General features: G+C 42.8%; 1 protein-coding gene across 1 annotated transcript in view; it reads left to right on the forward strand.

The window, feature by feature from the left end:
* cxadr (CXADR Ig-like cell adhesion molecule) overlaps positions 1 to 14,923 on the forward strand; it is a 40,818-nt gene extending 25,895 nt beyond the window's left edge. Inside the window, exons 3-7 of the mRNA XM_062433255.1 lie at positions 3,892 to 4,096; positions 8,696 to 8,851; positions 8,969 to 9,091; positions 10,498 to 10,636; positions 11,718 to 14,923. Coding sequence (XP_062289239.1) covers positions 3,892 to 4,096; positions 8,696 to 8,851; positions 8,969 to 9,091; positions 10,498 to 10,636; positions 11,718 to 12,000 — 906 coding nt within the window. The 3' untranslated portion in view covers positions 12,001 to 14,923. The remainder of the gene's footprint in view (positions 1 to 3,891; positions 4,097 to 8,695; positions 8,852 to 8,968; positions 9,092 to 10,497; positions 10,637 to 11,717) is intronic.
* Positions 14,924 to 15,866: the final 943 nt, after the last annotated feature.

Here is a 15,866-nt window from a genome sequence, read left to right on the forward strand (position 1 = left end):
GCCCTGGCTCTCTGTGCAGATCCAACTAGAGAACCAAATGCTAAAAGGTTCATTTCAGGCAGATGCCAATATTTCACTTAAAAGCCGCCATTGGTATTATCATGCATCCCTATTATAAATGTACTAATTAATTGCCGAAAACACACCTACATGTATGAAAAACAATAAAACACTTAACAGCACATAAGCTACAGGTTCATCAAGCATGAAAATAATGAATATAAATGACTGTAAAACTGGCACTTCATGGTGTTGAAGCTCAAACTCAGGATTATTAGCCCACATACTACAAAAGTGCATTAAAATAGACTGAACACAAATTACTAAATACACCTTCTTGGCAGAGATCTTCTATTCAAATTACATTTAAAAATGACAATTAATAAAAACAGGCCGTCTCCAGAGTAGTTCACAGTCTACATAACTAAACTGAAATGTATGACTTCTCTTCTACACTGCCTTGGATTGACATTGTCAAAATATTTTCTTTTTATTAATTAATCAAGAAACAACTAATTAAGTTCCATGTTCTGTCATCTATTGTTCCATGACTTTTCCTGGTGTTTTAGGTTTCTGCTGTGATATTGTTTCAGTATTAATATTGAGATATTTAGAAAGGTATCGTATCAAGTTATAATTTTGGTATCGTGACAAAACTACCATCAAAGTCTGTTTCCAGGTGTTAGGGAGTACTGAAAATCCAGAGGGAGCTACAGCTAAGTTTGATAAATTGCCCCAAGTGATGTCACTTGTACGTCATCTTTGTTTGAGGATACATTCTACACTGGTCACCACTAGCATAACACACTCAAATCTGTGACCGAACTGGCAGTGGTTGTGTTGTATTTTGAGTAATGTAGGTGCCAGATTTTGATGAAGAAGAAGAAGAAGAAGAATGTGTGCAATAAAATAAAAGATGACATGTCTGATTCAGCTGCATCAAATTTGGTACTTGTTTAAAAATAACACTGTCCATTGTGAATGTGACAGTGTTATAGGAGTTCAAAGCTGGTGGAGTACATATCAGCGATGGTTCCCTAGTAGGGCCTTTTCCTCTCATATTGTGAATGCATCTGTAGACATGTGTAAAATGCATCTGTTTCCTCCGGTTATTTTCTGTATAATAAACTAAAGCCTGTGTGCTCACTGAATTTACACTGGCCAGACATGTCTCTCTGAACGCATTTGTTCTCCTTGACCTATCAGATTTTACTCGCTACATACACACGCTCCCACTGATATAGCCTTTAACCAATATGAAGTCATGCACGGACTAAATTCCTCGTAATTAGCAGCATTTTAATTACAACGGACTGCTTAATATATGTGACAGCGTTCGATAGGATTAGGCCGATCTGCTTGGACCAAGGCTACCAGGTCAGACAAAGGAAATGAGAATGAAGGCTAAACTTCATAGCCAGAGGGTCCCAGATGACTGAAGATGATGGTGAGCCTTTTGCTCCCGTGTCCTCAGATGAGCAAATCCAGTCTGACCTGCTGTTAAAGAAGCAGCTAATATCAGATGCAGCTTTAAAGTGGGGGACTGACCACAGGATGAGCCCACAATATAGCTCAAAACTAAAGACCCTATTTTTGCAGTCAGGAAGATTAACGTGAAAGTGACTCTAACTTTAAGAATTGTGTACATATTTTATGAACTATATGTCCCAGCTGGGTATTTGCATTGATGCAATCAGAAGTTATGGCAGAACATTATTTATTCACTACAAATGTCTAGTGGGGACTGATGGCCCCATTCATCTGACATATACCACATATCACCGGGGTCTTTTTGAGGGTGGCGGAGCATAGCTAATGCATGTTGCTTTGTTGGGTTTGAATGAGAGATGCCAGACATGCCTACAGTAACAAATCATTTGCATTTTGGCTCTCATTGTCGGTGAGCAGATTAGCTGAAACAAGGGTGCGCCCTGAGTATTTATCACCACTGTGAGAACAACCGGGGAAAAACAATAACGGAACCAAATGTTCGAACGGCGTAAATACCACAGGAGTGAGCCTTTTGTTTACCGAAGTTATTGCGACAGGAGTTTGTGTATGTTGACACAGTATTGGAGGATTTGGACGTAAAGCCGTGATGCTGTTTGGTGAAAATTGTATGTGTGTATCAGTGTTTTCTTACATTCCTTCTATTCTTACTGTTGAAGGACACTACTTTCTATTTTCAGGTAGTGATTCTGCTTTAACCTTGCAGTGCTGTTCCTGTTAAAGCGCGATGGCAGCCGTTCAAGTGAAAAGCTCCCTCCTCTTTGATCTTGCAGGTTGTTTAGAGTATACAGGTTAGCGCGGCCGCTCTGCTTTGCCTCTCAAATGATCTGCGCCTCTTCCTCTTCCCTCCCCCAGAGCAACAGCGTCACATGACAATGACCTCATCTTTTTACATGTGTCTGATGAGACTAAGCCTGACCAATAGAGGTCTGTACCTCTCTGCAGCACGATCCGTCCACTGAGAATACCCAGACCAGGTGGCGATTGTATCATTGAGTGTCCTACCTGTTATGAAACACACTGTTAGCACACACACTCAGACAGCGCTGCTTTTCTGTCCTCTCCAGCCCCGCCAGCTTGTCTAGTCATTTGCCCTTTTTTTTTTCATTTTCATTCCCTGGGCTCTTTATGGGATTTCTTTTCTTTTTTTCCATTGGATCATGATTCTCAAGGTTATTGTGCAGTACAGATTTTTTTATTTAATTTGTTTTTTACTAGAGGTGTGCACGTGTGTAAGCACTTCCATCTGTGTGCGCCTGTGAAGTGTTTTTAACCCAAGTGAGAGTTCTTGTCTGGCTGAGCTCGGGGGCAATTTCATTTCCTCTTCTCCAGCGGTCTCATCTCGCATATCACTGTTATTACTGCTGATGTCCTGATCCCCGGTGAAGTTTCGCCTCCCCTGAGAACCGGGTGGAATTTAAACAGAATTACCTGTTTATACGGCTAATCTGTACAAGATGACACGCAGCCCCATTGTGAGCATACCTTTGGCACCGCTGCTGCTCCACAAAACTAGTCTTCAGTCAGAAACGCGGCAAGTGAGGCAAACTTCCCCCTGCATCCCTTTGTTTCGCTCCTCTCGTGCTCACTTTGAGTGCTGTGCTTCTTCTGATGGTTCATTATTCTTTCTCTCCTCTTGCCATGTTTAGTTTTTTGTTTTTTTCCCTTGTCTCCACCCGGGGGTATTGCTGTGCGTACGCCTGGTGTTGATCATGGCACAGAAAAGCCTGTTGATGAGCGTCTCCAAGGAAATGTGGAGGAATACACCACTGTGTGTGTGTGAAAGAGAATGAGAACTCTTTTCATTTTTGTTTGCTTTTCTTTTCACACCTCCTTGTTCTTCTTACCCATGTTTTTTATCTCCCCCCCCCCCCCCCCCCCCCCCCCATCCACCATATCCCCCACGCTACAAGCTACAAGGCTTCTTGTTGGCTCCACCTGGCCTTCATTTCTAGGCATTTCCTCACTGCTTTCAGCACCTAGACAGTATGTGTGTAGGGTGTGGAGGCGGTTTGGACAGAATTGGGGGGCTAAAGGTCTTTGTTGACACAGCAGGTGTTGATTTGGCTCCACAGTGGTCGCTTTGTTTGTTCCACCTTCATTCTTCTTAAGCACAGAAAGGGCAAAGCTGCACAAGCTGCCAGACTGAAGGGCACTGCAGAGATAAAAGAGGAGGGTACTCTCTCTCTTCCATATATTTTAGTTGGTTCAGTGAGCAGTGCTTTAACTTTCAGAAAGCACACAACTGTCATTTCAAGGTTTTATTTGTTTTCTCGAAGGACTTTATTTATTCTTTATATTTTTATAAACAGATAAGTCAAATACAGCACCTCCATTCTAAGTTTAACCTCCCTAACTCAGAGTGTCCCTTTCCATGACCAGGTGATCCTGTACTCAGGCGACAGGGCCTATGAAGACTACTACGAACCCATGAAGGGTCGAGTCCATTTCAACGCAGCCGACCCCAAGAACGGCGACGCCTCCATCAACCTGACGGGGCTGAAATCGTCCGACTCGGGGACCTACCAGTGTAAGGTGAAGAAAGCTCCAGGCATTCGCAGCAGGAAGATGCTGCTGATCGTCATGGGTGAGTGGAGCGATCGTTACAGAAAGACAAACCACTGAACGCATCCTGGTGTTAATCTATTTTTTCTCTCTCTCTCTCTCTCTCTCTCTCTCTCTCTCTCTCTCTCTCTCTCTCTCTCTCTCTCTCTCTCTCTCTCTCTCTCTCTCTCTCTCTCTCTCTCTCTCTCTCTCTCTCTCTCTCTCTCTCTCTCTCACTCTCTCTCTCTCTCACACGGTTTAAATTCAATCTCACCACACAGCAGAAATGCACCAAATCACACGCCCTTTGCCCTCCTTGGCTGTTTTGATGTAATCCCTTCTAAAAAAATCGAGTGCATAACCTTCCCAGAGGCTGATGAGCATTGCCCCCTTTGTGATACAATGCTGTATTCACCCGAGATGCTCTGTTGTTTTCTAAAATGATAATCCTCTTCATTTTTTTAACACTAAACATTACAGCCATGATTTATTATTCATTAGTTTTGATTGTGCCTTCCAGTTTATCAGTTTCTCTTTTAAATGACAGCACTCATTTTAAATGAACTGAATGTTTGAATGCTGTTGCTATGCAAATATTTCACATAATTATATTTATTTCTTTGTAATAATATGATTAATAGAGCTGTAACCAATGATTATTTCCATTATTGATACATTTGCTGATTAATTTTCTCAATTAATTGATTGATCAGTTTCCCAAAGCCAAAAATGATGCACTCAAATATATTGTTTTGCCCCAACCAACTGCCAACAACCCAAAGAGATCTAGTTTGCTATCTCATAGAGGACTAAATAAACCAGAATAAAACAGAAACTATTCATTCAGATATATGTAATATGTTATTTTCTTTTTTTCTCCTTAAAAAAATGCCCAAAAAATTATTAGTCGATTAGTAAAATGATTATCTGTTGATCGACTACATCAATTACAGCTCTAATGATTACCTGTTGAATTTGAAACCTTCATCATCACCTTAGATAGTGCAGACAAAGGTAATCAAACAAATAATCTGGATATTACAAAATACAGTGTTATTCTGTCCTTTGAATGAATGTGTAGAAATACAGTCGATGCACTCAGCTGGCTTTTTTATAGCACAGATGTGAGATGAATGACACATCAGAGTTGTGTAAGTCAGATGATTCCCTCCCTAGGCAAACACACATTCAGGCACAGTGGCCTCGCTGGTCGGTCAACTGACTAAACGATGTCCAAAGTGAAATGCCTTCCCGAAACCTGCCTGGTATTTGCATATGGGAAAAACAAGTCACATGTGCTGCACTGGCCTGTGTTGTGAGATCAGCTCAGTATTGTGTTGTTATCACAGCCCTGTTATCAGAAACAGTTTCGCTCTCTCTCTATAGATAGATCGAGCTTCAGAAAATGGCTGCTGCTCTTGTTGACATGATCGTGTGTACAAAAGTGACTGCACCGCACAGACTAGCTCAACCAGAATGACTATTAAAGAAAACAAGCAGGTTTATTAGTCACCAATTCTCTTTAGCACTTCTCGTAGTTTTAATAAGAGAGCTACAGTTAACTTTAGAATCATTGACGCAGCCCTCAAGGAGGTTATTTAATCCCAAAAACTGATCTGACCAGAAACATCACACAAAAAAAAAACGTAATCAGTGCTGACGTCACAGCTGATACATACAGAATGTGGGTGTACTCGCTGTGACAGTTTGTCCTCCCTGCAGCAGATCCACATTCCTCACCAGTGAGAGGTTAGCAAGCAGGCTGATCTTCCTGTTAACATTTCTATTTGTAATTTTTGTATTTTTTTTTGTCATTATTGCAGCTTGTTTTTTTTTTAAACAACTTCCTTGTTTGAGTCGTATTGTTAAGAGAACCTAATTCTGCATGGAGTAAAAACAGTACAAGCTGAGCTTGGATGTTAATGTAAAAATTACTATTAGAGTCAGTTACCTTGAGTTGACCCCCCTGCCAGATCTAAGCATTGCAGGTTTCCTTACTTAAATGTGGTGTACAAGTAATGTAGCTCCTTTTAAGGAATAGCTCAATACGTAGTGAGTGTGTGGTATAGAGAGAGAGAGAGAGAGAGTGTGTGTGTGTGTGTGTGTGTGACAGTGAATGTTCAGCTCACCTATCATCCGAGAGCAGGCAGAGAGTGGGAGAGTTTCTGCCTAACACAAGCTAAAAGACCCAGGGAGACATGAGAGCAGCTGCTGGCTAACAGCTACTTGTGTTTACAACAGACCCCCTTCCCATGCAAATACTAATTATTATACATAATGTGAATTATCCATTAATCCATTTGCATTACATTCATGTGCCTGTGTTAAATGAACCAAAAACACTTTGTGCCTCTATTCAGAAAATATTACTTCAAACATCAACTAGAGTTATTGTTACTATTTTGTTGCATCTACTAGAGATTATTTCTTCTGGTTCTTGTGCTTATTTTGGTTGCTTGATTTGATTTTTAGTTTTCTTTTGTGAGCTGCTGTGAATAACAGCCTTCGCTAAGTGACCAAAATGTAAATCTTAGTCATTGGATTGTGGTTAAACAGCAGGCGTTTACAGCTCTAGTGTGCATGTGTGTGCATAAGAGAGTGTGCACAGAGAGAGAGAGAGAGATAGCTGGAGGCTACTGAAGCTGACAGGCTGCTAGCTATTGACCCCAGGGGGCAGGGGTGTTCTTAGCAAAGAAACACTGACAAGGAGAGGCGAGGACATGTTGCCTGCTCTGCATTTTTACCTTCATTTTGATCTTGTCATAAGGTGGATGGTCCCAGGAACAGGGGAGAAGTGCACAAACATAAACACACCTTAGTATATGTACACTGGGTGACACTGCTGCCACATGCAGGTATACACACACGCATGCTGTCACCCACAGTGCACATGGTGTCCTATGTTCAGGTACTGCACAGGAGCAGGCAGCATCCCCTCGTTGTGTATTCTCCTCTGCTCACAGCTGGACATTGAAGTTAACAGGAGGAGAGTACCCACCTGCAGCTCAGCGCTACATGTCAACAACTCTTACAACTGTTCACTGTTTTTGACTAGACCCCACCGATACGCTCCACATCCAATCATTCAGCTGTGCCTGCCCAAGATATGACCATCCTCATCGCATCCAGGATCTCAGCTCAAGAGCCAATCTCTTTTAATTCTGCCCACCAGCGAGCGCGCCCACCAGTCGGTTATATTTCACTTTACAATTCAACAATCAGCTGTCGCCTCCTGACCGCAGCGCATACGGCAATCGAGCCATCCCTTTCTACTTATCTCGTCCACAAGATAGCCTTGTGCAACTCATAAATCTCAGTTCATTGTTCGTTTAACAGAGCCAGGTTGGCTGTATCGCTCTGCCCTTTATCTCTCTGTGCTCCCGCTGCCTCCGTCACCTTCTCCTCTGACCTCATCTCTCAAACAAATAAATCTGCTGTGCGGACAGCGGTCCTAATATGAGAAGCAGCGCGTTAACATCGGCCGACATGTCGAGTTGACTTTCACCCTTTTTTAAAAGATGCATTCAAAATGTCTTGGCTCTCTTGACATTTACTGTGTGTGTGTGTGTGTGTGTGTGTGTGTGTGTGTGTGTGTGTGTGTGTGTGTGTGTGTGTGTGTGTGTGTGTGTGTGTGTGTGTGTGTGTGTGTGTGTGTGTGTGTGTGTGTGTGTGTGTGTGTGTGTGTGTGTGTGTGTGTGTGTGTGTTTCAGTGCAACACAACAGTAGCAAAGTGTGCAGGCCAGTGAGTTAGGAGCCACGCAGCCTTGGACTCCATCACTCCACCATCTGTCCATCAGCACTCGCTTAATTTTTTGCTCTCTCGCTCTCTGGTTCCTCCCCTCCCTCTGTCCTTACCCCATGTGTGTGTTTATTAGATTACTAGGAGCACTCTGTACTGTCAGTCTACTAATCCTTACAGTTTTGGCCTGCTAAAGCCCCCCCCCCCCCCCCCCCCCCCCCCCCCCGCCCCCTTCCCTCCTGCCTGACACCTGGTAGATGTGGAGAGCCCTACTCTAGTGTTTTGTTGTCATACCGAACCCATTACCACACCATGATGTCAGCTCTCTGTCAGTGAACACAGTACTAGACTGAGATATTTCTCTATCCAAACATTATCCCTCACACTCCTTTTCTCTTTTTCTCTCCCCTCCCCTCCCTTTCTCCTCTCCTCCCCTTCGCTTTTCCTCTTCTCCTGGCTTGACTATGTGTCTGGTTTTCACTAGAGTTGGGTCTGCTTTTAATTTGGAGCTCTGTTTGTTTTTGAATCCCCCCCATCCCATCTCATCTCCTGCCAACACTCTGACTGACTGAGGAGTGTTTGCACACGTTCATCTTTCAGATGCCTTACCTCCATTCTTAACTCTGAACATGTGTGTTTGTGTCCACTGGCACACAAACACACTCCCTTCTTCGTCCTGAGTGACAGCTCCTGTAATGACAGCAGCTGTATCAATTACTCTGATTATTGTTCTCATTAACGCTGATGACTGCTGCTTCCAGAATAGGAGGAAATCAACAATACACAGGCGCACAACTTGTTCACAACATCAAACAAATAGCAGGGCTGGCAGGTAGGAAGAATGTTTCTGTGTCTGCTGTTTTTCACCTCAATCTTTTCCCTCCACTCTTTTTCTCTCCACAGTGAAACCATCCAAGCCCAGGTGCTTCGCCGAAGGCCCCACACAGGAGGGCAAAGACATAGTGCTGAGGTGCTTATCAAACGAGGGCACTAAACCCCTGCAGTACAGCTGGGAGAGAACCAGTGACAACAAGCTGCTGCCCGCCTCTTCTGTGATGGGTAACGGACTCTTTGACAAGCACTGCCAAACAACAGTTTTTAAAATCGTACACACAGGTCCTCTTTCAGTTTCACACTGTCACTTCTTCAATGATGTGTTCTTCGCCCTCTCTATAGATCCTGTGGGAGGCACCATTAACGTGAGGAACGCATCTGCCAGCACATCTGGCACCTACCGCTGCACTGCCTCCAACCGTGTTGGCACTGAAGAATGTGTGCTGTTTCTCAACGTGACACCTCGTGAGTATCCAGCCAGCTTCAGGTTGATGCACTGTCCCGCATTTAGCCTGTTTCACATTTAGACGTCCCGCTCTGCTGTCTGACTGCCTTCTAAAACTACTGTCAAATTGTCAGTATCAAGATAAGATATGGTTATACTTTTAGAATACAAAAGCTTGTTGCTGAGGCAGTACCGTAAACACATATAATATGGTCTTCTCAGTGTGTGTGCCCCTAAATATAACTATAAATCTAACTATAAAAAGGTGTACAATCATGTGGTTAAAAACCGAGACCTTAACATCAGGCTAAATTGCTTTACCTTATATTGTCAAAAAGTACTTTTGTTTTGTTTGTTGCTGTTTTATTTGTTTTTATGTAAAGCATCTGGGATCCATTATAATGAGCCAGTTGTAATAAATTGGTCAAAAATTAACATTTCAGTGCAGCTAAAGCCCAGCTGCGTGTTTAAAATCAAAGATGAAGGTGGCAGCAGTTAAAGATCATGCCTGTTAATTACAGCTAAACATGGAAAATTAATGAACTGTAGTAACCAATGTTTCAGATGACGGCATTCACGCATGTTTCTTAAAACAACAGTCAGGTGCCCCTATGAACACTGAAAGAGGTTGTCCTGCTGTACTCATTAGTTCATACTGATCCCTTAATAATTAGCCTTGTTAGCTTATGCAAGTGATAGGAAACAAAATTCACAACCATTCTTGTGTGTAAAAATGTATTCAGAGGTTTATCTAAAGCGTATGTGATGCTTCAGCAGTCTCAGTTAATCAAGCAAGTAGATATTTTCCAAACTTACAGCCTCTCTAGAATAAAATTCATTTTTGTTTTTGGATGGCTGAAGCCTCAAATTAGCTTCAAATAAACATTTGAACACATTTTTTACAAAGAACAAGGACTGTGGAATTTCTCCCCAATCACTATTGAAAGCACATGAGGAAATCCAGGCTCCTGTCATCTTTTAGTGATCAGTATGAACAGGAGGAATAATTACATAAAGGAAAACCTGACGTAAGAAGAAATTCATGTGTGTGGTGGACAGGGCAGAGCATCTTTAAGTGGTAGGTGCTCTGGTACCACAGTGTGTCAGCACCGTCAACCTCAAGTGATGATGTCATACAAGAAGCCGGACACTTCAGTGTTGCTTTTATTAACTTTTATTGTACCTGTTATTGTTTAGACTTGCCTGCCTCTGTTTCAACCTCATCCTTAAGGGTCAGGTAGATTCTGTTCATGTTTCACTGGGTGACATTTATGCAGAAAGTCTAACTTTCACTTTACTGACTGGAGCATCTAGAGTGATTGTTGAGCTTTCATTTTAAGGTATTTGCTTTAGTGATATTCAGGTAATTGCTATCCAAATTCCATTTACCAAACCTTGCAACCCTTTTCTTCCTCGTGTTTTCCAGCCCCCAACACTGCAGGCATCATCGCAGGAGCCATAATTGCTGTACTACTGATCCTCATCATTATCGCCATCATCCTCTTCTGCTGTTGCCGTGCCCGTCACAGGAAGAAGTATGAGAAAGAAATCTGCAATGAGATAAGGTACACTCACTAAATCATAAATGAGATTTGGCTCACAGATACCCACAGCTCCGTTTTGATGGAAAGATATTTTGTAACACTGTTGTAGTCTCCACTATTTGAGGAATAGCTTGTATTTTATTGGATAAAAATATGAGCATAAAATGCTTTAGGGTACATTTTAGTATTACTCTTAGGTCCCTTTTTAATATGACCTCCAGTCATCTCAGATACCCACACACACACACTTGCACACAAACAGCTCCAACAACCATGAAATTTTTTTTTTCCTCCATCAGCGTTTTTCTTTTTTTTACCCCTCCTCAAATAAACAGCTGTGGTAATCAGTTTGAAAGCTTTGTTTGCTCTGTGGATCCTGTGTCATGTCTGCTGCTGGCTGCCCCCCCACTCCTATCCAGAGCCAACCTCCCCCCCCCCCCGCCATCCGACTCTCCATCCGGCCCACGGGCTCTGTACAACCCCTGGGCTTACTATCACTCTGCTGCGGACTGAATCTGTCTAAGACCACAATGTGACACCGCTCACACTGTAGGACAAAGAGGATTAGACCACTGGTCCTGTCTCGTATACACAGACACACACATTCGCTGAAACACCACAGCATGAAGCTACGGACTACACAAGCTCTGGCCCCTCAGGCTCAGTTTGATCGAGCATTTAACTGGATTATTGCTGCTTATTAGTTGTTAATGTGGTGGCAGAGGGAGTAGAGGGCATAGCTGTATTTCGTTGCTCAGCTCAGTCTCTAAAGGCTATTACACAGCCAGTGTGGCTGCAGTGCAGACGCTGTGCCGACCAATCAAACGGGCCAACTCCAATTATTTGTTCCTCTTTATTCAGTCAAATCATGTTTCGCTCTTGAAATGACTCTTGCCGCCGCCTCCATTATTTGTTTTCCTCACTGTGCCAGTCCCAGACTTTTATACTTACATACCATCACATTTCATTATGGTTAATAGCACCTGACAAGATGATTTTCCATATTCAGTTTCTCCAACAGGACATTCTCGTAAACTCATTTTCATGAGTTTACAGTCTCATCTTAATGTCTAAATGTGCTGCTGTGTCTGTTTCCTCTCAGAGAGGACGTGCCTCCTCCTAAGAGTCGTGTTTCCACGGCGCGCAGCTTCACTGTGGGCAGCCAGCGCTCCTCCCTGGGCTCGATGTCGCCTTCCAACCTGCACGAGTACGCCCTGAAGCCGCAGTACGACAAGATCCCCTCATCAGAGGAGTTCGAGAGGCCTCCGAGCCAGGTCCCTCTGCCCCCACCTACCGTCTCCAGGATGGCTGGCCCCAACCTCAGCCGCATGGGGGGCATCCCCGTCATGATCCCTGCCCAGAACAGGGACGGCTCAATTGTCTAGCCTGTCCCCTTCTTTAACGAAGGGACGTGCAACAAGTGGAGAGGACGGAGGAAGGGAGTAGGACATAAGCCAATGAAGATGAAGCAAGAGCTGGGATGGGCTGACTTGCCTGACTTTTAGCTCTTCATAATTTACAAATGGGAGTATACTTCTCTTATGAAGACCTGGCTCTGATGTGGTGCTGACAAGAGAAATTGAGCTGTACTGGAATCACAACAGAGCACATTAACTTTTTATCAAATACAAATTAAAAAAAAAAAAAAAAAAAAAAAAACTTTTATGAATTTTACTTCCTGGACTTTCTCACTGAAAAATGAATTAGTGTGGATATAAAGCAGTATGGGTCAATATACAAATTATATTGTACATATTTGAATGCATGTTTTTTTGTTCTTTTTTTTTTTTTTTAAAGACGGCCCTTGCTGTAGAGATACTGTATGTACAAAACAGATCCAGGCCCCTAATTGGCCAGCTGTATGCATGCACGTATGTATAAAATGTGCAGCTGTATGTGTGTGTGTGTGTGTGTGTGTGTGTGAATGTAAATGTATGTGAACAGGAGTTTGGGAAATGTATAGTCCATTTTATCGTCTTTTAACGCCTACATAACAGTATGATCATTTGTCAGGCAATTTACTCTTTTCTAGTTTCTGACAAGTTTTTTAACTTCATGAATCTATTGTCAAAGTAAAACGCTCTATTCTTTGGAAAACTTAAGACCCACTTAACGAAAATTCCCAGATTTGAATTAATCTGTGCACAATAGTCCCACTGGTAGAATTGAAAAATGCCTATGTAGGTCAGCCGTTTGCTGCTTGAACCATTTGCTGTTTGAATTGTCCAGTCTCTGTTTGGCTGGGCGGCTGAAGGGGACAGGATTGGCTAGGGGGGGTGTGAGCGGGGGAGGTTCAGGCCACCAGATCTTGTGATTGGGTGGATTATTGCTTCTTGACCGAGCTTAAAAAACAATAAAAGACAAGTCTCCACCACCCCCGCCAAACCCCCAATCCCTCCTTCAGAGATCTTAGAGGAGGTAGCTTAGAGGGGAAATAACGGGGGCATCTGGACAACGAGGTTCACTGAGCAATCTGCTTTGATTGTGTTTGACTGTTAACAGGCCCCTAACCCCTGTTACCAGCAGAATATCTAGTGCCTCCCTAAACACAAACACACACACACACACACACGTCTGATTAGCAGGGCAAGAGCACCCAGTCTTAATTTATCATCTATAATAGTGGCCACCCCCCCACCACCCATGGCGGTCCCAGCATATGTAATCCTCCTTATTTGCAGTGGCATTACAAAAAGTCAATATCTTGATTAACCTTCTCTGTGTGGTCAATATGAAAGCTGTCACGGCTTTTGTAGTGTTAATTAGACTTTTAAATGAAGGATGTAAAGCGTGCGTACATGAAGAAAGCGCACGCTTATGAGGAACTAATGTGATGAGCCTTTTTAGAATCCAGTTGCTCCGCAGCCGCTTGGCTTTATGTTCATTTTTACAGTTTGTCACTGCTCGATATTATATATGTTGGTGCAGTCAGTGAGTTTAAGTCACCATTGGACTGTCTTTGAATAGCAAGGACTTTTAGCCATCAATTCATACTGTTATTGTTTTATTTGACTCGTAAACCATCCCCATTCTTTTATTGTTAACATCTCATCTCGTCTGCTACTTTACAAGAAAAAAACAAAACAATGAGAATACTTGGAGTGGGCTGTTCTATTTTGCTCCAGCGCCTTATTCTGTTCCTTATTTTTAGCCTTACGCACCTCCAGTAACTTCACCTCTGCACAGCCCTCACAGCTGGATTCTTATGACTTCTATCGTGCCTTGTTGCCCCAGTTGAGTTGTGTCGTAGCGCAAACGCCAGCGTGTGTCGTGCTACGTCTGTAGCATCCTTCTGACCGGCAGCTGTAGCCTGCAGCCAGTAGAACAGTATCAGTACACAGTAAGCCTATTGATTGTTTTCTGTTGCCTCCATCAGGTCAAGTGTAGGATTTCCCCCACACCCACCCGCCCCGCCCATATAGCTTCACTACACCCATATCACTGTCTTAAAGCTTTTAATTTTGTATTCCAAAACATGAGCTCATGTTTTTTTTAAAAACTGTATTTAAACTTTAGTAATGGATGTGCTTTTTTTTTTTTTAAGAAATAACATAAATGGTTCTGTCTGTATATATAAATATCCTGATGAAGTAACCCTATCTAATCACAACACAGTCGAATGATATAAAGATGATGTTTGTATGTATATGTGATGCTCTGCTGTGCTGTGCTTGGCAAAATCTATAACTCAAACAGAAGAGGTGGGGCGACACAGGGTCTCATCAGTACATTATTAATGCTCCTGGTACAGTTGGGAATAATATGTGGCTTTATGCGTGCGTTCGTGCGTTCGTGCATGCGTGAGTGCGTGTGTGTGTGCGTGTGTGTGTGTGCTGTATGATTGAAGAGGAGGTGACAGTTGTAGAAACATCTTGGCAAATTTGATGTTGCATCTATTTTCTTACTATTAAGGACAGTGAGACCAGAGAAAGAAATTTCAGCTGTCAGTCCCTTTTAAAAGTGTGTGTGTGTGTGTGTGTGTGTGTGTGTGTGTGTGTGTGTGTACTGTACATGAGGATAGTTTGCTGTCCGGATGGGCCCCCTGTAGGATTCTAGTTAGACCGTCACCTGCTGACAAACTGTACAGAGCAGTTAGGGAGATAGTCCTGTTACTATCCTTCTATAAGCTCAGAACATTAATGAGAACTAATACTAACAATATTAACTGTAGCTTTGAAACCAACATACTAATATTATATGAAGATCTCCTTTGAGGGTTTGCACACCGCGTGAAAACCAATTTTCTTTTTGTGTGTATTTTTTTTGTGCTGTATTTTTGAATAATAAAAGTCCACGAAAGAAAAAAAATCATGATTGTTTATTTGTTTGTATACAGAAGCGGTTGAAGCATGAAGAAAAAAGGGAGAGAGAAAAAGGCTAAATCTCTCCTCTGTGGCGCATGTGCTCTCCTGGGACTCAACCTCCTGCCGATTTTTTTTTGACTGTGATTAATTTTAATCAGCCGGTGAATTCCACCCCTTACACCAGGTGAGGTGACTTTCTAACCACTTAATGACTGTAATTAATCAGAAGCAGGCAGGCACAATCACAATGCCTGCCATTCAGCTCGGGCAATAAACATGCATTGCTTTGTGACCCGGCTCGACCACCAAGCACGGTTAAGCCATCCGCTCATCCTGTAGGCCTCTTATTGACTCATTGTCATTCCCCTGCTGCACTGTATTGTCTCTGGCATCCTGACCATTTGTTTCAACATTTGCTTAGCTTTTTTTTCTCCCCCAATTACGGCCAATTTCCTCCCTTAGTTAATGTGGTGGGTAATTACTTTCATTGCAAGCCAGCACTAATCAAAGTTGTACAAAATTAGCTTTCTAATTAAGGATGCTGAATGATGGGAAATGCTTAGTTAATGACTCAGAGACAACAAACCATGCAAGTTGGGAGTGTTATAGCTTTCTTTTCTGACCACCGTGCTGTCGCCCCATCACACTCTTTTATACACTTAACAACATGCTGGTGATACTGACATGTGGATAGATCGATAGCTGATTATTAGCCAATAGCTCCACTGTGTGCAGGCCGTTGACAGCAAGTCAATAAAAAAGACTAAAGCACTTAGTAGCAGTGCTAAGCGGACGTCCATTGCTATAATTGGATGTCAGTAATAGATAGGGCCCTGGAGCATTGATCTGCGGCTAGTCGAAGTCACTCATGGATTCTAATGGCTCTGCAGCAGCTCTGCACATCAGGGGTTCTCCTGTGTGTGCCGGGACTGGTTGAGCTGCAGTGA

This window comes from Scomber scombrus, chromosome 14 (assembly GCF_963691925.1).
Source record: "Scomber scombrus chromosome 14, fScoSco1.1, whole genome shotgun sequence".
NCBI classification, from domain to species: Eukaryota; Metazoa; Chordata; class Actinopteri; order Scombriformes; family Scombridae; genus Scomber; species Scomber scombrus.